The sequence below is a fragment of the Tachypleus tridentatus genome, chromosome 13 (genome assembly GCF_004210375.1).
Source record: "Tachypleus tridentatus isolate NWPU-2018 chromosome 13, ASM421037v1, whole genome shotgun sequence".
NCBI classification, from domain to species: Eukaryota; Metazoa; Arthropoda; class Merostomata; order Xiphosura; family Limulidae; genus Tachypleus; species Tachypleus tridentatus.
Genome location: NC_134837.1, coordinates 162,726,390 through 162,750,662, shown reverse-complemented (window position 1 = coordinate 162,750,662; position 24,273 = coordinate 162,726,390). Strand labels below are relative to the sequence as shown.

The 24,273-nt window shown below is 31.7% G+C and overlaps 1 protein-coding gene across 1 annotated transcript in view; it reads right to left on the bottom strand.

Annotated features, from left to right (window-relative positions):
• Positions 1-1,153: 1,153 nt before the first annotated feature.
• The window catches only part of LOC143236949 (store-operated calcium entry regulator STIMATE-like), a 42,462-nt gene continuing 19,342 nt past the window's right edge, over positions 1,154-24,273 (bottom strand). The window contains exons 3-7 of the mRNA XM_076475666.1: positions 19,894-19,989; positions 17,952-18,073; positions 13,672-13,784; positions 10,972-11,055; positions 1,154-5,867 (exon numbers count right to left, since the gene is read on the bottom strand). Coding sequence (XP_076331781.1) covers positions 5,652-5,867; positions 10,972-11,055; positions 13,672-13,784; positions 17,952-18,073; positions 19,894-19,989 — 631 coding nt within the window. The 3' untranslated portion in view covers positions 1,154-5,651. The remainder of the gene's footprint in view (positions 5,868-10,971; positions 11,056-13,671; positions 13,785-17,951; positions 18,074-19,893; positions 19,990-24,273) is intronic.

Genomic DNA, 24,273 nt, shown 5'->3' with positions numbered 1-24,273 from the left:
TCAGCTCCTTGAGATATGCAACGTTTACAAAAAAGGCATGACTAGAAGATTTATCTTTGTAAAACCGTAATCAACTGGCCCTGTTTTAAAGATAGACACTCTTCTTGATTATGTTGCATACTGTTGCCTGAAGCACATAAATATCTTTTGTCACTGAACTTTATATTTGTGAACTATCACCTGCTAAATGACACAACATCTTGTTTACAACAGCTAGGATAAGCTTCACTGCTGGTCTCTTTCTAGATGGTTCTGGTGCTCCAAGTTGATCAAAATTCCTTCATTTTTCAATGATACTATGAGCTAGGGATATCTTCATCTTGGAAATTCTAAATCTACTTATGACCTAAATGTATGAATATTTTGTATGAGAGAATGGCAGTTAAATACCTTTCCAAAAAAGTGATCAGTTTTTGGTGGCATCACACAACAAAATAATGTCAAAATGTGGGCATGCCATTTAAACACAATTTCACATCAATTGTGGTTGTCATATATAACATGCTGATTTTTTTTTTAAAGGAGTACAATTTAAGTACTCAAACATTTAATTCAAATCACAATAAGTTTCTAAACTACTTGAAATCACTACTATCTACTTACAAATTTTTTGCCACCAATAAAAGTGAGAATTTAAAAGCAATAATATTTTTTTGAAGAAATAAATTCTGGTATGACAGAAGATTGTCTTTTAAGGTTTCAAATTTACAGCATAAAAAAGTAAATCTGTGAACACTACACATTTGTTGGACCTCAGGCAAGTTAACAGTAATTACATCCATTCAATCAGAAAGGAGTTTTAATCTGAATAACACAGCAAGTACACATGGGCTGAACGGCTAGGAGGTTAGAGACCCGTGGAGTTAATTACAGCCTTCCGTACATCTGAACTACTAGCAAGAGGAAAGGTACCCAACCAGCACTACCTGTCACCACAAGGGCCTTGTGCAGTTCTTTTAACCAAATTATGGAAGTGAATGTAAATTTTATAATAATCTACAGCTGAAAGAGTGGAGGTATTCAGCAGCATCATATCTCAAATCCTAAACCCTTCAATAGTAACTGATATGCTAACCATTAGGCTCATGCTTCAAACTCATCCAAACAGTATAATATTATATACATGACTTTGTACAAAATAAGATAACAGTGATAAAGCACAACAAAATTCTATTTTATTGTTCAAATAAAATTACAATAATTTTGAAATACATCTTTGGTTAGATTGCAATCTTGCCATGTTGCTATAACAACATGAACAAATACATACAAAATTCATATATAACATTAATATGCTGTTCTGAAGGTCAATTTTCTTTTTATTTTCAGGATTTTATGCAAATTTAAAAAAGCTTACTTTTTTTTCAAATTAACAAAACCATCATTTTATCAATGGTTTTATATTAGAACTACAAAATTAATGTTTTAAGACACTCATTAAATGCCAACAGAATTGTTGCATGAATATTTCAAAAGTGCACTCTCAAACAGATTTCAAAAGTGTCTTAAATGTTTATTCTTTGTCCAGGAGTAATTGCACATCACAACTTTTATTTCAACATCAGATATTTAAGGGATAGCTTTTTTTCAGACATATTTGGTTCACTTGAATATCTCAGGGTTAAATTTTTTTTAATAGGAATACTTCTACCATAAAGGCACTCTTTTAGCATGAAGACTTTGAATGAACCCTTCTATCATCAGATGGTAATCTTCAAAACAAATATAAACTGTAAAAAAATCTAGGTCTTAAAATGTATTACCAGTTAGGTCTTTCAAAGTGTACAATTTCCACTTTTGCAACAATCTGAGGGTGTTATGTGAATATCACAATATGGATTTCTAGAATACTAAAATGGGCAAGAACCACGTTGATCATCACAGCAAGTTGATATTCACGTATGTTTAATTTTCTCAGTCACTTTCTCATGGAAGCTTTAATTTCTAACAAATTGTAAACATTAAATATGGTCCCTCAGTTGTATTTACATCAATAAAATATTATCAAAAACAATATTCTCCAATAACAAAATTAAAAAAAAAGGTTTTATCAACTATGATTACTATTTCACTTACATTTAACATTAATATTCTACAAGTTACCCAAGGAAGAAAAGAAAAAAAAAATTTTAAAGTTCATTTAAGTAAATTTCATCCATAGAAGAAAAGATGGGCATTGAAAATTGTACATAAATGTTACAGGTATAAATATACATACAGACATATAATAACAATTGTAGCTGTAATTTGTGTACAAAATTTAAGGCATATGTTTAAACATTATCTTAAAATATTTCAGGTAACATAAAGTAAATGTATGTCAAGCATAAAATTAGACAGATGATAAATATTAAATGGTCAAAGAGCTAGAAGTTTAATCTGAAGTATACCATTGAGAATTTGACACAAATATGTCACAAATGAGCTTATTTTATGACCTTTTTGTAAAAAGGCACCCAATCTTTGTATATTAATCCTAATGATTTGTTGGAAAATTGTTTTTGTAAGTTATTTATTACTGGTTTCTTTTTCACCGTTATTCAATATGTTTAGCACATTTTCATAGTTTTGTTATTGAGTGAAATGTGCAAGTTATGTTAACACAACCTGATACCTTTTGAAATAACTTCTTGTTTCCAATATATCAAATGACATGGTAAGGTTGATTTTAACATCTATATCTTTTAAGTGTATTTCATTAACATATAGTGAGTTTTACATTAAGATACTACTTTTCCAGAACAAGAGAGAACAGTTAATCTTATATCATTATCACCTCACTGTGTGTACCAGTACAAGTATAATATGGTGATTACCTCACTGTGTGTACCAGTACAAGTATAATATGGTGATTACCTCACTGTGTGTACCAGTATAAGTATAATATTGTGATTACCTTGCCGTGTGTACCAGTACAAATACGATAGTGATCACTTTGTTGTGTGTACCAGTACAAGTACGATAGAGATCACCTCACTGTGTATACTAGTGCATGCATATGATGATCAACGCACAACGTACTAGAACAAGTATAACATGGTGATCAGAAAAAAAAATGTTATCCTAGATGGGCAGCTAAAACTTTACAGCCCATACCTAAAAAAAAAAAAAAAAGCCCAGCTTTGTCAATTTCTAAAACTGAAGAATGAAATAAGGTAATCTATGATTAACACACTATATTCTGCTTATGAAATGAAATAAGAACTTGAACTCAAGATTATGCATGAAAATTTAAAATCAATACTTCATTATTGACCATACTTTAAATCAAAGTTAAAACCAAAATTCTACTTTTTTTTGAACAAATAAACATAATTCTGAGCCACTATCTCAGCTAATATAAATATAAATAAATAAATGCAGAAAATATATGTTCATTGTGACAGCCAGTACCTTACATTGAATATACATATTTTTTTACTCATGTTTCACACAATTAAATTTCACGTCTTAAATACTCACCCAGCTACTTTCAAGTTCCTTCTCAGCATACTTTTTGTTTCTTACAATAATGTCCATAAAGAGCTTCATATTACTGTAATAGTGGTAATTCTTACACATTAACATTACCTTGCACTGCATTTTATATTTTCTCTTCATAACAGCTTAAAATGTTTTAATACATTCAAAGTTATATTTTCAACTCTTATGCATTTACAGATGCTCTCACACTATAATCAACTTACCAAACTGCGATTACTCGAGAAGTACATGGATGAAATTCTTGTGAATTTCAGACCACTAGGTATTGAATACATGTGCATAGCTGTTGGACTATTACTCAAGTTAAAACTATATGATTATAAATTAGTCTGTATCTTTGTCTCTATATGGTAATTTGGTAAACCCAAACAATTTATCATAATTGTAGGTCAAGCAATCAATAATGTCAGTAATCCTACAAGTTTAATGGAAAATATTGTCTGGTGTTTCCATACTTACAATGTATAAACCAAAGGACACTTGTTTTGTAATTATAAAAACTGCAGTTATCAAACAGAACAAATAATATTACTATCCTCAACATATGTTTCTAGGTGCAGTTATGATTTCAGATAATCCTATAGTCTTAATTTATTTAATGCTTTTCATCACGACTTTGTTTGATGTTGAACTTCATGCAAAGCTACTTGAGGGTTATCTTACTCTAAATGGCAGATTAGAGTAAAAGTCAACACTTAATGATATGATCTGACTGTCAATCTTATAATGCATCCATAAGTGTAGTGCACAATTTTCTTTTTGCCAGTAAAAGGAAGTCCACAGTATAGCATGCTAAACCCTGAGCCATGCTTGGCCCCACTTTTACTATCATTCAGATGTAAAAATATAAACAATACAAGTCCTATTTACAATATTCTAGATCAGGGGTTCCCAAATTTCCTCAACATAAGGCCTCAAAAAACATTCAACATCCTGACTGACAATATAGATATTAAGTATTTTAACAATATTGTTTATTTGTTACACACAGACACACACTATTTTTCTGCAATCTTAGTTTCAGAACCCCTACTCAAGACTGTAATCTGTAACTGCTTAGGAAACCTGTAATACAAGTCCCACTAATTTCAAAAATTATTGCTCAAAACTGATCTTTTAATACTGGAAATTTAATTGCCTTCATAGTTTTCTCAATAAATATATTAAGACCAAAACTATCAATGTTTGAATTAAAAAAATACTGTTATAAGTATTTCAGATTTAATTTAAAGAAAAACAATATATTGTTAACACTGATATGAGTAATATTTATTGCATGTGGAAATGACAATATGTATTGTCACTAACAAAAATTCTTAGAGCTAAAATAAATGCCTCTGACTACCTATCAAATAATGTTTCTATATATTACTCTGATACTCTAAATTAAATATTTGGAAGTGCAATAATCTAAAACACTGAACTTAATAAGGAAATACACAAGTGTACCATACTGCTAATTATTTGTAAGAGTTAAGGATCAAAGTTCTACAATATATATTAATTCATTTCATTAAAGTCTAAGTAATACAGTGATATACATCATGATTTAGCTATTCTTAAATGAGCAGCTCGATACAAAATTTCTTATAAATCTTAAATTAAAATCATGTAGACAATATTTATTATCATTCATTACAAATAACAGTCATCATCAAAATGCCATTGAAAGTCTGATTAAAATATATATGGAAATATATAGCATTAGCTTACACAACACTGAAATATATATATATTTTTTGGAATAAATAAAACATTTGATTCATTCATCACATATAATCAGTTACTTAGTTACACTAAAGACAAAATCTTATTTAATAGGGATGATAAAGTTGCTCTTTACATTGTGAAATACTGATTAGTATTTAGCAGCTTGGTTCAACATATTCATCATTCAACTAACACATCACAAACCGATAATTTACATAGTTTTGAATTTCAAATGACAACACTATAACTTGTCTCAAACGTGTAAAAATACACTAGGTTGATCAGAGAAATAGTTTAACAACTTTTATTAGTGACTAATTACCATCCAGAAATTCTTAGATAAACTAGTTTCAACTTTGTGTAGTGCTTTTATTACACACTAGAAAAAGATCAACAGCACAATTAAATAACCCAATTACTTCATCTTAACTAACTGTCAGCACCTACTATCAATCAAGTCAAGTAACTGAAGATGAATTGGCATGCCTATGTTGATGAGAAAGGTTATCTGGTTCCATAATTTCCTCATCTGATATAAGAATTTCTACTTCTGAATTATTGTGACAGTCCATTGGTTGATAATGCATTCTAAGTTTTGTAATGTTGTGTCTATCATCCTTCAAGAGCTGATTTTTATGCATCAGAAAGTTGTCAGTCACCCAGAACATTATGACCTACAATACAATTAATTCTACAATAAAATATCATATTTTCATTTCAACTGTTGAAAATCTGTAAGCTCATATATAAAACATGAAAGTATTTATATATTTTTAATGGCAAAATGTATGTATGACTACTGAAAGTTGTAATCGTGCAATTAAGTTTTAAATAATTGATTTTCAGTGCAAAGTAGCTCATTGAGATGAAATAAAATCTACCGGAATAAAGAGAAATGTTTTTATGAAAGGCTCATCTGTAATTATAAATAAAAAGAAAAGAATCATTTTATGATCCTAGATAAAAAAAAAAAAAAAGATATAAACATCACTAAAATATCATACTTTAACTCACAGTCAAAGCAACAGATTCACATTCATAAGTTACTGAAAAAAAGCATATAACATACATAAAACTTAAAATCAATACAAAATATATGCTTTTATGTTTTTGGCTCAAATCTTTAATTATTCAAACATTTTGATGCATTTAATTTTCTGAAGCACACATAATCAATACTTCCATCACAAAATTCATCTTTTTCAATTTTATTAGCATTCCAGTGAAACTCTTTATACACATTTTATATTTTCTCATGTTAACCAAGTAACCAAATAAATTGGTAAAACTTGTGTACCTTACTAATAATAATAATATTACAAAGAGAGAGAGAGAGAGAGGAAGAAAATTAAAGTTGAAACTATTAGCTAAGAATATCAGAAGCTCCAGCTACTAATAACAAGAATGTTAACTTAGAGAATATTTAATATGGTTTGTAACATCTATTTTGGAAGGAAAAAACTATTTCTGTGATTATAATTAGAATATTTTTCTCAGTTACATTTGAGCTAGTTTTCAAAAAACTTAGCTCTTTTGTATTTCACAGGTTGGAAGGCTGGTAATTACAAAGATATAAATAGAGTTGTTTAAGCAGAACATTAACAATATTATTAAAGATATTCTGATACAAAATACGAATTACTTTTATGGTTAGAAACACCAAAATATCAATAATGCAATCACTCTATATCTGAGAAAAGTGTTGTATATATGGGCAGAAAACAGAGAAGCACATCCAACTGTTATAAGGAAAAAGAAGAAATGAAATTGATCTCCAAGTAGAGAGTAGCTACAGCATGAAAGATACACTTGCAAGTCAACTACATCCAAAACCCACATGGCTGGGAATCAACATTCAGTAGGGTGAGGATCATACTGGCTTCATCTCAACTTTAAGAAGCCAAAAGGGATCTCAAATCATCCTGACTCTGGAACAGGGCACATGTTAAGAACAGAAAATTATATATCAACCCAGGAACCCAACATACAGAATATATATATATAAAAAAAGTCTACCAGAGAGAAACTGACTCCCTCAATACTAAAACAGCAGGTACAATAACATCCTCAGAAATATGATACATTGAGGGAGAGTAGAAGGAAAAGAACTGCCATTGGATATTCTTAAGTATCTCCAACATGACCCACAACACAAATGGAGTATGACTGAGGGAAAAATACAGACATCCATAATACACGTGTAAGGAAGTATGTTGATTGGTTTTACTCTAAATTCAAAATCTGACAAGTGGGAACAAACTTTTATGTGGGAGTAGGATGAGGGATCCCAATCTGAGGAGTGAACTACAATTTAATGGCTCATTCCTTTGGTTTATTTATGTATTATAATGGAGGATATCATGTCACATATACAAAAGAACATCACCACCCTATTCTGCACTTAATGTTCTTCTGTATTTATATCTTATGTTATTCAGCTATTCAGTAGGATGCCTATATGGTCCAGCAACTTGGAACTTGAAGTGGAAAGGACTTCCAAACTCCACTCGAAGAAAGGTGAGGGGTGAAACCTGGTGAAGAGTCTGAAGGAACGTCAACACCTGAAATAGTGTAATAGGTGACCATGAAACCCTAATTTTAAAAACAGAACATATCTTATGGAACATCCCATCTTAATAGTATGTATTACATGGCCATGAAACATATTAAGCATGTTGACAAGGCTGAACAGTGAAGATTTTAAAGGTTAGAGAATACTTGATCAAGCAACACTCACTACAGAGCAAAATCCAAACAATGAAAATTACGATGAAAAGGAGAATAAGGCCCTTGAAGATGTAAGAAAGGAAATATATAACTTGCCCAGTCTTATAGTTGCATGGAAGTCTGAAGAATGATCACAATTGGAAGATGATAGCCCAAAGAGGAAGAAACAACAATCCTACACAAATAATGAGACTAACACATTATGTGTATTTCACATACCTGACTGAAGAGTATATTTCAATGGACAAAAAAGATGAGATGTCAGACAGAAAGGTAAGGTGTTTAACTCAATGAGAAGACACATGAAACAAAGTACAAGAGGGTGATGAAAGTGAGGAATGAGCCAATCAAAACAAAAACCATGCCCATTTTGTGAGGGCAGAAAGGGAAAGATTATGAAGAGAGGATGTCTGCTAAAGGATAAAGAGGTAGGAGCAAGCACCATAGATGGAAGTCATGTGGGAAATATAACAATAAAGAGCACATACAGAACATACAAGTCTGTCTGGATCAAGCCAAGGATAAAGTTAGGAAATGGAAAGAAAGGTGACTGGTGAAAAGAAGGAGTCCTTTCCAGCTGCTGAGGTTTAAGGTAGAAAAGAATGATGCCAATAAAAGATACATAGGATGATAAATGGTACATGAAATATTGATGGAATATAAATCTGACTGCTGACATCCACAGGCTAATAAGAAAAGGAAATAAATTTTAAGGGCAAGGTGAAAAAAGTAGCATGTGGAAAGTTATTCAAATGGAGGCAAAGTCAGACAATGGAAGAACACATTAAAATTCTGGTCCACTGATGGACCCAGAAGATTAATAGGGAGAGCATATAAAGGGTTAAAAGAATATAGTATCTGGAAAAACAACAGATGTGAGATAAAGCCACTCAACAACCAGAAATTGATGAAATATAGGATTCCTGATAAAAAAAAAAAAAAAGTAAAAAATTCTAGAATATGAGGAACAGTGGGCTAATCCACAAAAAACCTATGGTCCAGAGATCCATGGGTGAAAATGTTCCATTTATTTTGATAAACTTGGATGAAATGGGCCAAAAATCAAGCTACACATCAGAACAATCCTTATTTCCTTGTCAAGGACTGGATAAAACCAAGCTTGAAGGTGGAAAGCAGGAAGAGTAGGATGAAGCACTGATGACCAAAGTTTCTGAAGAAGGGAGGGAAAGAGAAGTAGTAGTAGTGGAGGGGTAAGTTAGAGCTAGATAAGTCAAGGAACCCACATATCAGTTGGCCAATACAGCATAATCAGAAGAACCTGATGTTATGGATGAGCAAAATCACTGAGGGAGAATAAACATAAAGATATTTGTTGATCCAACCCTGACTGAAAGCATCAACAGCCACAGCAAGAGGATGAGATACTTGAGAGGGATGTGGCAAATGCATCAATGTGAGGAGTACTCTACTGAAGGCAAAGCAAATAGAAAACCATAGAATTGAGAGACCAATCCATCAGATAAGTTCTGTCTGCATGAAAAAGATGATCTGTGATGAGATTGAAAGCACCTAGCACATGACACACAATGATATAGAAATTCTGCATGTGAGCCCAGAAAAGAAGATCTAATGTGTGAAAAAATAGAGATCAAGAATGGGTACAACCTTGCTGATTAAGATGGATGTTGAAAAAAACCCATTCAAATGGATCAGATATTGGGTAGGTCGAAGAATAGACTTCTTCAATTTGATTAATCAGCTCACCCGAGTTGCCGACCAGAGCAGCTGAAGAGTAGACAGGCATACTTCTGTTTGGAATGAGCTAACAATAGCCAGGCTTCCACATAATAATGAAAGTACATCCCAAACGTATGTAGATAATAAGCAAAATGTCACACCATCTGACAAAGGACAATGAGAATGAAACAAGCCTGAAGGGTAATGCATGAAACTGACAAATCCCCTTAGGATATACAAGCTGAAAATATCTTTGCAACTGCTTAGCAATTGGTATATGCAAGTATTGCAATGTTCACCTTGATCATTCATAAACCTGGAGAAATTGATTGAGGTGGGACAAGTTTATGACAGGCCACCAGCTTCTGGAATAAAAACCAGGAGCAAGATGATTCACAGATCTGATGGCTTTTTGGGGCAGAGGGTCCTGAACTGCCTCCAACAGATGCCAGATGGTCATAGGATCTCAAGGTAGAGGGAAGGAAATGGCTATCTGTGACAAAGGAAGAAAGGAAGTGTAGAACTGTCCCTTAAAGAGTATCTGAATAACCCACTGATCTGGAACAAAATAAAAGTTTTGTTAAGAGCATCAAGTTTCTCTTATCTGAGGTTGAAATTACAGGATTAATGCACCTTCTCGAATATATTATTTAGACATGTAAAATTCAGAAGTCATCTTGCTGGATAAAGAAGTACACAGAACATAAGATTGATGGTTAGTTTGGTCCTAGCTAATAAAACCTCAAATGTTAAACCTTTTACTTTCATCCCAAAGTCTCTTTGAAAGTTCTCTATGTTTGATGCAGCAACCTTAACTTGATATAATAGAAACTAATGAGACTATCTAAACTACAACTTTTCAAATACTGTCTAAATCCTATTACGATACCCCAGTGTACATTTTTTATTTAGTTAAAACCAGTTGATTTAAACATGCCATTCAAAAAATAACTATTTTGTAGACAATTTTGCACCAAAGGCTTAGATCTTTCATACTAAGCAATATGGTTTATTTTATTACTTTTTAGTTACAAGTAGTAAACAGCAGAGTAGTTCTGTTTCACTGATTCATTTTAATGTCAAAGATCTTCAGTCAGATTCAAATGCTTTGTCTCATGCAAACCATCAAATTGAACTTTGAGCCTCAAACAGTTACATGCACTTTATTATAACATTACTTTTGAATATCCTCTGGTCAAACATGATTGTTGTTACAATACTACAGTAACAATACTTAAAGGTATCAAGACTTGTAATTCATGCTATCTCAAATGAAACTTTAAAAGGTAAAACACATCTAATAAGATTGTTACATTATTGTAAAACTTATTAAACATCACATACTATACTCACATTAATGATAAATGGAACTACCAACACCACAATGGCTACTTCAACCTTAGCATTTGTTATTGGAGACATAATGAATGCTCTCACCTGTAAAGCAAAATATCATATCACTTTTTTTACAGTCATAATAATTGATAACATAACAACTAAATACTATATTGGTCCAATCATTAGGCAATGTCTTTTGATTAATTAGGCTGTAATATTTGTAGTCACCTTATAATCTCACCAACAAGAGACACCTTCTCCCTGCATTAGCCTGTTACATTCTCAAATGTTCAGAGAGCATCTATCTACACAAGTGTGCCAGATGTTCTCTCACAGTCATCACAAATTCTTGCAACTAATCCACCTAGAGACTGTTCAGCTATTGTACTGATTTTGTAGACCTAAAAAGGATGTTACGATACACAATTTGTTTTCTTTCTGATGATTTCTGAAAATGGGGATCATCTTATATTCAAGATCACCCTAGAATTGGGCCAATATGGTGTATAGAATTATTTAAAACTGTGAAATATGCTTTCACAGAACTGTAGCCATTATACTGTTAAATAACAAGCCAATTCCATATTTGTAATAAGCAAGTTCTCTAGACCAAGTTTTTCATATTATACTTTCCAATTACAAATCAAGAGAAAATATTTGAAAAAAATTGTGGTAGAAGACTCAATAACGTAAACTTTGTTATTAATTTGCAAACACTTCACATAAGTTAAAGTTCAATGTCATGTACACACACACACACACACACACATTTTTTTAGAGAAAATAATACTGATATGGTTAAGCAAGTTTAATTAAAACAAAATCAAAAGGAAGGAGTGCATTAAAAACAGCAAATCCAAACCTCTGACAAATTATAGTAGTTTGTTATAATAATAAACAAGCCCAAATGAAAATAAATTAAAAACACTGCCCTAATTTAAAGGATATCAAGGTACATGCTATAATGTGGGGTATACGATGTACCATAGGTTTTGTAGATAATATAATTACTATGATAAGCTTGCTAGACTAAATTATAGTTTCATAATATGCTATTAGTTAAGGCTATTACATTTAACTTCATAAAGATTGAACAATGTAAGGGAAAAGTGCAACATAGGAACAAATCACACAGATGGGATATATTTTTAGAGACAATTAAAACTAATAGAGTTAAGCAAATTAAATTAAAACAAAATAAAAAGGAAGGAGTGCATTAAAAACAGCAAATCCAAACCTCTGACAAATTATATTACTTTATTATAACCAAAAACAAGCCAAAACAAAAATAAATTAAAAATAAAAATGATGCACTAATTCAGTGGTTCTTAACATTTCTCATCATCTTATCCCCTGAGACTCTCTAGGGTATCACTGTGACCCCTATAATAATTTTTGTTATGGTGAACTTTGCATAAAGGTAGAATAAAACAACTGTATAAAGATCCTAATTTATTGAAAATGTTACAAATAAATGACCTTGAGAAATGCTACAAGTGTTAAACAAATGCAAAATCCATGGAATTACTGAACATCATACAAAACCTAATTATTCACTCAGTGTGAGGGTTGATATAATATATATATATATAAATGAGAAAATACATTAAATATGATGGAAACTTTGATATTTAAATTTTAAGTTTGATGTATTAATATTATATAGTTAAAAAAATTTAGGCAATTCAAAATGTTGTAAAATATGAAAATTTTTACTTAAAATTAGACAGGTGGTTGCACAACAAGCATCTCAACAATTCAACTGCCGCACTTCAGCGTGTTTCTCATTGGTGGGCAGTTACAGGCACACAAAACTACAAACTGCTTATCTTCCCCAATAATTCTCAAACTTTCCGCACTTCAATTTGCACTAATTTAAAGGATCCCAAGGTACAAGCAATAATGTGAGATATACACATACAAATATGTTATATTTTTTATTATTAATGTTGAAACTTTGGTACAAAAGGCAATATTGAATTATTTAATAAAGAAACTTTAAATAAAATTAAAATATTTTGTAATAAATACGTGAATGTATTAATTAAATATACAGAAGTAAAATTTAAAGACATTTTACTAAAATTTTCTGATAACTATTTTGAGTTGAGAATAAGGCCATTTAAACAATTTGGCATTATTTTATATAGATGAATATCTTACTGCATACAAAGGCTTGTTTATAACATGAAAATTGGTAGTTAAAGTAGACTTAATGACTGGTAGTTGGGAGTTATGAAGTAAATTTTCATAAACTTCATGAAAATATTAACAGAAATTCTTATATCAAAGTCTCAAAAATTAAGAAATAACAAAGGATAAATTCCAAAACACATACAAGTTTTAAGCACCTCAAAGCTTAAAATCTGAACTCATTAAGTGCCATTATATAGTGATGACATCTGGTTAGGAACTGCTTAGATAAAAGCCAGGTATAGATAGTAGCACCATGTAATAGGCGAATAATGGATCAAAAGTATGACAATGTGTATGGGTTGAAGAGGCGCAATTATGATAAAATAGTTATTTTTTAAAGATCAAACTTACTGCTACAAAATTATAAATTTCAACTGGTAACAACTAAATTAGGATATCTTGGGGCAAACAGAAGTCATTAGCTTAAGATTGTAGCATAGACACAAAACTGAGAAAACAACTGTTCTGTATTCTAAAAAACAAATGCTGATGACAGTTTAAAAAATAGCATTTACTTACACTTTTCCAGAAGGGTAGTTGAATCAGTAAGGTAATCATCATTTTTTCAAGTATAACAATTACAACATACATTCCACTTTGTGCCAACCAAGCATTCATCTTTGGAGGATCACCTAGTAATGATAAAAGTATCACACATTTTAGACTTGTAAATCTAACTCCCATATGCATAGTACTTAAGAACCTTTAACCCTAATTACATAGGTCAATCCATTGGACCAATATTATATTGGACAATTAACATTTCCTATAATTTTGATATTTACTATTTTTATCCCAGTGAAAGTTAGCAAATTTTCAGTAAACACTAAAAAATCTTTCATACAAAAAAATGAGAATTTTTAATAAAGTATTCTTCACTAAAGATTTGTCTTGAAGTGACTAAGCCAGTCAGACATTTTACTAGTCTGAGTGCTAGATGACTTTCAAGTTAGAATAAAAAATATGTTTTCAACTTACAATTTTCACATTTCATTGATAACTTTTTATAAAATTTATATCTTAGCAGTTATTTTGTCTACCATAACAGTAACTGTAGAGAAATGATCAATCATGATCACTCTACAGAGAAACAAAAAGTTTAAAAATATGAATTTTTTTTCTTCTAATGCATACTTTCCCTTGTTTAAAGTAGTTTTTTACTTCAAATATTTGCACATCTATTTTCTGTAAATTTATGGTTTTATTATTTTACTTTGTGCCTATTTGAGCACCCATCAAAACCAACAACCACAGAATGTAAAATGCTGTGGATTATAAACACCACAAACAAAGTATGTGACTTACACAATATATGCGAGTACACTAAGTATGTTCTTTAAATAAGCTCCAAAGCTATCAAACATAGATTTGAGAACACAGAGGCAAAATAATGGAACAAGCAATTACCATTTAATTGGATTTCAAACTAAGCAATAAGCATATTAAAAAATTCACTTTCTTGTTCAGAGTAGAAAACCAAGATCTCAAAAAAAGTAACCCAAGACCAACTCTCTAATTATGAATGCTAAAATGATTTAGCCTCTTAACAAATCTTGTAAGGAACTAGCTGCTCTTTTTATTGCTTATAAATCATCCAATAACTAATGTCAGAGAGAAATGCTAACAATTTTTAAAAAACAAGATTAGACAGGAAGGGGCATTAATTTGACTTTTTTATTACAGCTCAAGAAAAAAAAGGAAAAAGAAAAAAAGGAAGAAGCTTGAAGGCTAGAAATTTATGTTCTGGTTTGCCAATACCTATATAAAACTGGTGGGAAAATCAGAAAATGATATAATGATAGAAATAAAATCTAAAATGAACAATCAGAGCACAGACATATCATGTGACACACAGAAGTGACGCTTGAGAATATAATTAACTATTTTACATCGCAATAACAAAATTAAAACTTAGATATAAAATCTTGAATTATAAGCTACAATTTGATCTCAAGCTTGCTGACATACGTAATAATTTAATTAAAATATGAATGTAACTCTGAAAATAGGTCATAACATATGCAGTGTGACCATCCCATCCACATAGGGTAAAAAAGGATGAAAATTAGAGACAACAGATCACTGTTCTGTCCAAATATGTAATATGTTCTACCATCAATAACATTTTTCCTTATGCTTATAAATCATTGTTTTCCTTCCTCAAGTATATTACATACACATTTAGAATTGCTTTACAGCTTAACAGTCACATGTCTGCAGGTGGAAGAAGTATGAACACAAATTTCAGTTACATAAAAGTTATATAAAATTATTTCTATCAAATCATAAAACTAATACTTCTTTTGACATTGTAAATAAAATACACAGAAACCAACTGTTGGGAGAATTTGCTACACAATTTACTGCCTGCTGTACTGACTTTAGTAATTTTCAAAAATCCTTTACTCTTGTTTCTGATTGACATAGTTGTCTTATTGATGCAAAAAATATTCTTATCATCCAAGAGTACAATGTAAAATAATTATCAGTAATATGTATAACTATAGCACACTTATTCTAGTTAATATCCATGCTGTTCTCTTCTTAGAAAGACTGCACATTTTAAGCACACTTATTCTAGTTAATACCCATGCTGTTCTCTTCTTAGAAAGACTGTACATTTTAAGCACACTTATTCTAGTTAATACCCATGCTGTTCTCTTCTTAGAAAGACTGTACATTTTAAGCACACTTATTCTAGTTAATACCCATGCTGTTCTCTTCTTAGAAAGACTGTACATTTTCAGCAGGCTTAACCACCACCCCTTTTCTTTTTTATTAAAATACACAAGTTTAATTTGAAGTACACAAAAATTGAATTTGTTATCACAATAATGCACCTCTTATTAATGTACAAAATAAAAATTCCTTATCTTACTATTTTATTTGCCTGTTGAATTTCTTATTTTTACATGACCATTGCTTCACAATTTTATATTCCTTTTGCTTTGCACTTTTATTGCCTATCATCTTAGTATTGCACAAAGTCGCTGCTTTACAATTTCAAATACCTGTAGACTCAAAGTTCCACTTTTATCTAAAAAGTTTATATATCTATTCTTATAGCTTTACATCCCTATAGCTCAAAGTTAATAAATTATCATTCACGTCTAAATGCCTGTATCCTCAAAGTACATTGGAAAATATATATATATATACACACACATTATAACCACAAATCTTTAAGTCATAAACAAAACACATTAAAATTAACACGCTTCGTATTTTTGAAAGGATCCTAGGGTACAAGCTACAATATGGGATTATGAAACATATCTTAGGTTTTGGAGGTAACTGCGGAATATGACCCACATTGTTGTCAGGATACACAAAGTCTTAACCTCCAAATTGCTAGTCTCACATACATGTGAGACATCTTTTCCTTTTACATTTTATTACATTTGCAGCAATATAATTACTGTAACCAGCTCAGTAGACTAAATTATAGTTTCAATTTAATATGTCACTAGTTAGGGTTATCATACTTAACTTCATAAAGCTTGATAAATGCAATGGAAGGTGCAACATAGTCTGTAACCATTCACATACACTGAATAAATTTTAGTGAAATTAAATAATTTCATCCAAATGAAGTCAAATAAGTAAAAAAAATCATGAGGAAGGACTGTGTTAAAAACAGCAAATCCAAACTTCTGATTAATTATAACCATAAATTTTAAGCCATAAACAAACACATTAAAATTAAAACAATAGTAATTTTGGAGGTGACTGCAGGAGTGGGACACACTCTGCAAATTGGAGATTAAGACTGATAATCAGTGTATCCCCACCACAATGTGGGTCCTACTTCTAGTTACCTCCAAAACCTAGGATACATTTTATAACCCCACATTGTAGCTTGTACCCAAGGATCGTTTTAAAAATACGTAGCATATTTTGTTTAATTTTAATGTGTTTGTTTATGGCATAAAAATTTACGGTTATAATATAATTAATCAGAGGTTGGAATTTGCTATTTTAACACAGTCCATCATCATGATTTTGTTTACTTATTTGGCTTCATTTAGATGTAATTATTTAATTTAAATAATATATATATTCCATTCTTCTTGTTTCTTTATTCTCTCCTCTTTCTTTCTGAGATCTAGTTTAACTGCTTGCTTCCAGCCACTCCTGTTCTCAATAGTTTTTCCTTGTGTGTCTGGATAAATGTCCATACTCTTCATGTCTCTCTTGCAAGGATCTTTGAAATGTAGGTTGGGGCAGTTCTGTTGTTTTGTTTTTTCCCTATAGCCAGCTCACAATATATCCATTTTTCATCCTTTCTTTGTGGCAGAGACATCTGAGACTGCACTAGTGGAAATGCAGATACATGCTAGAGATATTTGTATGATAAAATACCTCTGCATTTGTCACTCTGTCTTGCCACATATGCTCAAGATATAACAGAAATATCTCATATGAAAACTGTTCAAGTGTCATTTTGAGAAGAGAACAGTGTTTGTGTTTTATTTTTTTTCATACAGTGAAGTACAAAATACATGAGCTTGATATACCACAATCTTTATTTAGGTTGTAAGTTGTTTCTAAGTACTATAAATATGTTCAGGCAATCATGATCAACATTTTATTTTCACACTAAATTATTGCTACGTTTGCAAATCAAGATAACAACCACATGATAATATATTTTATGACCTGAAAAGTTACCAGCACATATTTACAAAGCAGTAAAATTTAAAATATTGTAACTTCACTAAACAAATATTTTATTAAGTCTCACTCAAATGATATACCAAAAACTTAACATAGTTGTATATACTGTTTTTAACACTTACCATATTCTCCAAAAACAATATAATGCCAACCCTTCTTTCTAGCAAAATGCTGTGTCAGTCGTATTCCAATAAAGATAATGAATAATCCAATAGAAGAATCCAAAAGAAAGCTGACTATATACCTAGCCAGATAAATAAGAAGTATCAGAAAAATTTATCTTTTTGTTGCAACACTTTAATATACAGTCCAGAGCAATATGTTGGTCAACAAGATATAGCAGTAAAACCTTAATTATATTATAGCCATTTTGACTCAGTGCCAAACATTTCATTCTATTTTATGATTGTAAAACATCCCATATTATGAGTACTCATAATGCTGCTGCACAAATGAGATCTGTCAATCAAAGTGAGGCCACTATTGTACATCGAGTGATAGTGGTTACGTCTTGTAGGTGTTACAAATGAGGTAACAATTAGTGTTTCCTATTAGTGGCACGTTTATTCTACCCGATACATCACTCCTCAAGCTGCACTGATCATCACACAATCACATATACCCTATCACACAAACAATAAGTTTTCACATGCCTTTAAAGCTTGTCATTTGTAAGTCTTCTAGTTCAGTGTCACTGGGGTCTTTTTGTGAACAAAACATTTGTTCAAAGGGGAAATTAAAACATTCAAGTTTTGTCACCTTCCCCTCTATATTGATAAAAATAGAACTCTTGCACTCTCAGCCAAATCAATTGTCTCTGTTCTGCCACACTGTACATACATTACTACAGTGCTTTGATTTTATGTTTATTTTATTTTTTTTTTTCAAAATGTATGTTGTTTCATGAAACCACCTTTATTGCAAAAAAGAAAAAGGATTTTACCCATCCATACAGGTGACTGGAATTAGAAAGGTTTGGTTCTCATGAGTGTGATGTCTACTGCTTCATGACATTTGAGTCATTAGGCTAACAATTTTGATTGCTATTAATAAAGGCAGGAAAGTGCATGCTAAAGTCCAATATCATAATTTTTTTTATAAAACATGTGTCAATTCAACGATATGAAAAAAAAGCCTTCTTTCAATTGAAATCATTGTATTCAGACTGATGACTCCCATTTCTGCTCTTCCACTGATACCTTAACTACTGAATGCCATTCACTGAAACTAGGGATAACAAATCAAGTGATGACCACTTCTTGTCATTTCCATGTACCATATTGATGGAAGTGGCAGAAAGTTGTTGTTTTATGATTTGAGTATTATTACAGCCTGGTATCATCACATGTGCACATAAATAACAGCATCATATCTTGACCTCTCATACTTTTGTGGTGCAAGGGAAAGTCATAAAACTTATTGTCATCCCAAATTTTACATTTATCTGTTAATCAAAAGTAACAGTATAAAATTTTATTATTTAGACATGAAATGTAAAAACAGGTTGGTAAAGACATTATTACAATATTCTGTATTAAACAGAAACATCTAAAAATATTATGGGTGAGTTGTAGGAGTATGTACTGTGTCTTTGAGGACTCAGTATGATCCCATACAGTGACACCAATTAAGTATGGCCACTCTGCTGAGCAGCTATTAATTGATTAGGCTCACAAATTACTGGATGTGAGCTAGACCATATTTCACAACTGTATAATTGAAACTACTAATTTCTAATATATGCTGTGTTTTTTTAAATACTTACAAGAGTACACACACAAATCAAATACACACTGCATTATAATGAAAGTTCATTTTATTTTTTCTGTTATTCTAACAATTGCATAAAGTTTAGTTTGGCAGACTTTTTATCAGTTAATTAAATGCATTTCAAACATATCAGACTATAAAATATTCCATTTTCAAGGATAAAATATGTTTTATTAAATATAAATGTAAGAAAGTAGTTTACATTTTTAATATCTAAGTAAACCAAAGACTGGATAAATGGATGTATTTTCACCTAAGTATAAATATGAAACTAAATTCAAGATTCAAACGTACCAAGTACAAGGATCTCCATGGAAGAACTCTGCTAGAAATACATTTGCAAAATGAATGACTAAGGCACCCACACCTTGTTTGGATGTATCATAAAACCTAAAAAAACAGACATTCACATGAAAACATATAGTTAGAGTGTTCTTCAAATTACATGTTACATAAAATAGATGCTTGTCAAAACAGTCCAGAATTAATTTGCTTAAAAAATAGTGATAGATAAGCATAAAATGTGCAGTTAATTCATTTAATTAGAGTATATGTGCAATACATTTGCCTAATAGATTGTTTACAGCCACATTTTGTCATTCTATATGTTATTTCTAAAAGGAAAATGGAATCGCATTTGTTTATAAGCAAAGGTGACTTACTGCTATAGATTGTTAACAAGAATTTCGGGGTTTTGATGCAAACGTATCTACAAATTATGCCCTTTACTTGAAAACTTAACAAATAATAATAAAATAGCATTTAAGGACAGATAATAAATTTTATAAATTATAATTCATAAATAATGGGACATCAAGAAGCTTTGTAGCCCATTGAGAACATTCCTACTCTTAACTTTCCTCAATAAACAGAAAACTAATAATAAATACAACCCTGAACTTCCTAATATTCCAGTAAAACTGCACCCTTCACTATAATGAAAAAACAAAATTACCACAACTTGAGATGCATTTCACCTTTTTATATTTTAACTTCATGCACACTCAAACTGAAAGGGAATGGTGGGAAATACCATTCTCCATGTTAACAAAATGAAGTTATTTTCTCAATTTGAAGATGTATTTCTGATAGATACTCATATCCTGGCACAAATGCTATTTCCCTTGCATGCCTACCCATGAAATTTGCATGCCACTAGTCTTGAACTAAATGCCACCTAAATCAATGGGTTAAATATGAACTGCATACATACACAATGTGGTCAAACAACAATACCCTCCACCAACAAGAGAGCAACGTAACCTCCATGTACAGTAACTAATTCTATGCACTTGGACTTATGATAGCTTCTTCTCACACAAGGCAAGAAAGAAAAACATTTTCAGATTAAGAAAAATATTAACTTCTGAGATGAAAAATAACTTTTCACAAAAGTTTTAATTTCCATTGAATTGATGGAGAGATGAATACAAAAATTAAAACTGGATAAGCTTCCTTCAAAAAGAATCCAAAGGGAAAGCTCAAGAAATAGGACACCTAATGGTATAGGTTCCATACAAACACACTCCAGAATAAGTACCTCCTTCATGTTTCATGTAAGAGACAATGATGTAAGTGTTGGAGTGGATCATAACCAACTGATCTACCAATAGGGCCATGAAATGAATACATGTCTGATTAACAGTGATAAGTTGAAGTAAGCTGACATGAAATTAATGCTTGTCTTGCATCCAAATGCCAGAAGTAATATAATCCAGAAATGCACCACAATCCAAGAATAAAGAATTATTGTAGAGACAGATATGGTTTAGTTGTTATGAAAATGTTGGAAGCATTACTGGCATCAGCTTACAGACAAAGAGGAAAAAACTGAGATAAGAAATAATGAAAATGCTCAGATGTACCAAATACTGAGTTGTCAAAAGAAAGGACTTAGATATTTTGAACATGATGTCAGGTAGCAGAAAGACATGAAAAATATGAAAGCCTGGAACCTAGAATGGGAAAACTATGGGTAGGCTGATCCAGATGAGAAACAGGGGTCAAAAGGAAGGGTTGAAAAAGATGATAAACTAGTGTGAAGTAAAAACCATAAAAAACATCCTGGTGAAGAAAGGGAGCTAAGGAAGAAGGTATATAGTAAAGAGGAGTATAACCTGACCCAATGAGTTCCAACAGCAGTTAAACTAAGTAAGGAGGGACAGAGGAGAAGTAAGATAGACTAATATGGAAAAGAGAAGGAAATGAACCTCTACAGAAAAATGGGGAACCAGATAGTAAAATAAAAGGCAAGGAGCTTGATCCCAAAATAAGCCAAATAGATACCAAAGAAAGGGAATCTATAAAGGAAAAAATGTCTGCAAGACAAAAAAAGCAGCAAATGCAAGGGACAAGGCACAGTGAGGAGATATTACGGAAAAGAAACTGCATAAACTGTGATAATAAGCAAAAAGAAAGGATAAAGCAATTATAAGAACTGATCCATGGAGTTAAGAATAAGCAATATTAAAGGACACAAATGAAAGATAAGAAAAGAAACATACTGTACTCCACCAGAATAAAACCGGGAGGTGAAACTACACTGGTGAGCTTGGAGGAAAGGAAAACTATAACGCAGTGCAACAACTCATAACAAAATGCAAATTTAAAAACAGGCCAGTCTCATTTTACTTAACTAGGATCAGAAGGATTGGCAGCTAAATCTCTGGAACATCTTTACTCATTATAGTTCATGAATATGTTTGGTGTAGATTAGGTCTTGTTTAACAAATGATATACTGCAAGCAAATCTCTAGTAGTCTTGTGGAACATCTCATATCATCAGTGAACATTACAATCCACAATGATTACATGGCATGAATGTAAGTGTATGTATATCCTTGCAGGAATCCTGATGCCACTTAGTGAGATCCTGAAATACAGTATAGAGCCCCTGTAATTGTAAGAAAAAAAAAAGAAAAAGGAACTTACCCAGTGAGAGACACAAAGGTATATATAGAATTGTGACAGGAATGATTAAATACACCAATAATGAAGAGATGGTCAGATGATGATAACAATGGACAATGAAAGTATATGGGGAAGTCCACACTCCAGCATAGACGATCTCCAATAGGTAATGGAAAATGGTCAGATTAGGTTAGAGGAGACCAAAAAAAGTTAGTGTGATTTACATATAAAGTATAGACTAGATGGAAAAGCTGCTACAGCATCCCATCAGAATAATGGAAAAAATATCTCACACAAGAGAGGACTTCCAAAAAAGAAATACATTGCAGTGTGAACCATAAAAATAGTAGTTTGGGCTAAATAATATCAAACTGAATGGATGTGGCAGAAAAAACAATCAAGATAAGAATGAAAATAAAATTGAGGAATGGGCAGAAATGAAATAGAAGTGGAAACACTATCCCCTCATAAGCCATAGAAGTTTTAAAGAGAAAAGCAGGATTAGGAGAGAGAGATATAAAAGCATTGGAAAAGAATACGAGAAGTATCAATAGCATACACATCAGATCTCCTAAGGCCACAGGCAAAATAGGTGAGAAACATGTTTGAAGCAAAAAATGTGCCAATAAACAAGAGGCTAAAGGTCCAAAGGAAGGGTAATGGCTCAGAGCTAAGCCCCAATTAAGAACAACTACATGAAATAAATGATGGAGAAGGCAGTTGGAGAGAAGAGAAAGGAAAAACATGAAAAATTCTTTTGACAAGTCTTAGATAACCCATTAATTCATAGTGAGAAACTGCCTCAGGTGAAAAATGTGGTGAAACAAGCCCCTAACAGATTGAAAACTACCTGAAAGTAAATGGAACTACCAACAAACCCAACTTCAAGACACACTGGGAAATTTCAAACCCCTAGTGGTAGGAACAGGTAAATGACTGGGAGTTGCAGTATGAGAAACAGTTATGAGAGATGTCATTGTGTAAGAATAAGTAATTGAAAACTAAAGGGTCAAATGTTGACCCAAAGTCCACATGTGATTCCAAGGCCTCAGGAAAATCTCCAAAACTAAAGAGACAGAGAAAAGTAGCAATCTGAAGATCATAAAAATAAAGAGCAGGTAGACAAACCTCTTAAAAGACAGCATCCTTTCCAATATGATCCCAAAAGCAACAAAATTACATGGGAAGGTATAAGGCCACAGAAGACAAGAGTGTCATAAAGAGAAAGTTCACCCCAAAAACCCTTCAAGGAATTGGTGGAGAAAAAAGGTGTGTTGTGTACAACTACTGCAGGAGAGGTGTAAAGGTAAGAAAAATGTAAGAGAAATGGACAGGATTATCAGGGAAAGTCTTCCACATTGGCAAAAGTAACTTGAACAGTTGAAAGTCGAGAAAGAATTGATCAGCTTGCTGATAAGCCAAACAATAATAACTCCCAGAAATCCATAGTGAAAAACAAAATGATCAGCAGGAATCCACATGTCAGGGAAAGGAAGAAAAACAAAGAACCATCATCATGGGTGTCATGAGGGAAGAAAAAGAAACTGTCATATAAAAATGGTTAAGACAAAAAAATGGAACATATCTCAGAAAGCATGTCCAAAATAAATGTTAGGCCAGACAGATCTTGTAGAAGATGTATGGGATGGCATGGCATAGTTAGGAGGAGGAATAAGAAAAGTTAAAATCCTCCTTGACATAAACAAGCTTGGACAATGTAGAAGGAACCCAAACATGGTTGGGAGAAAATGATGCTTCATATAA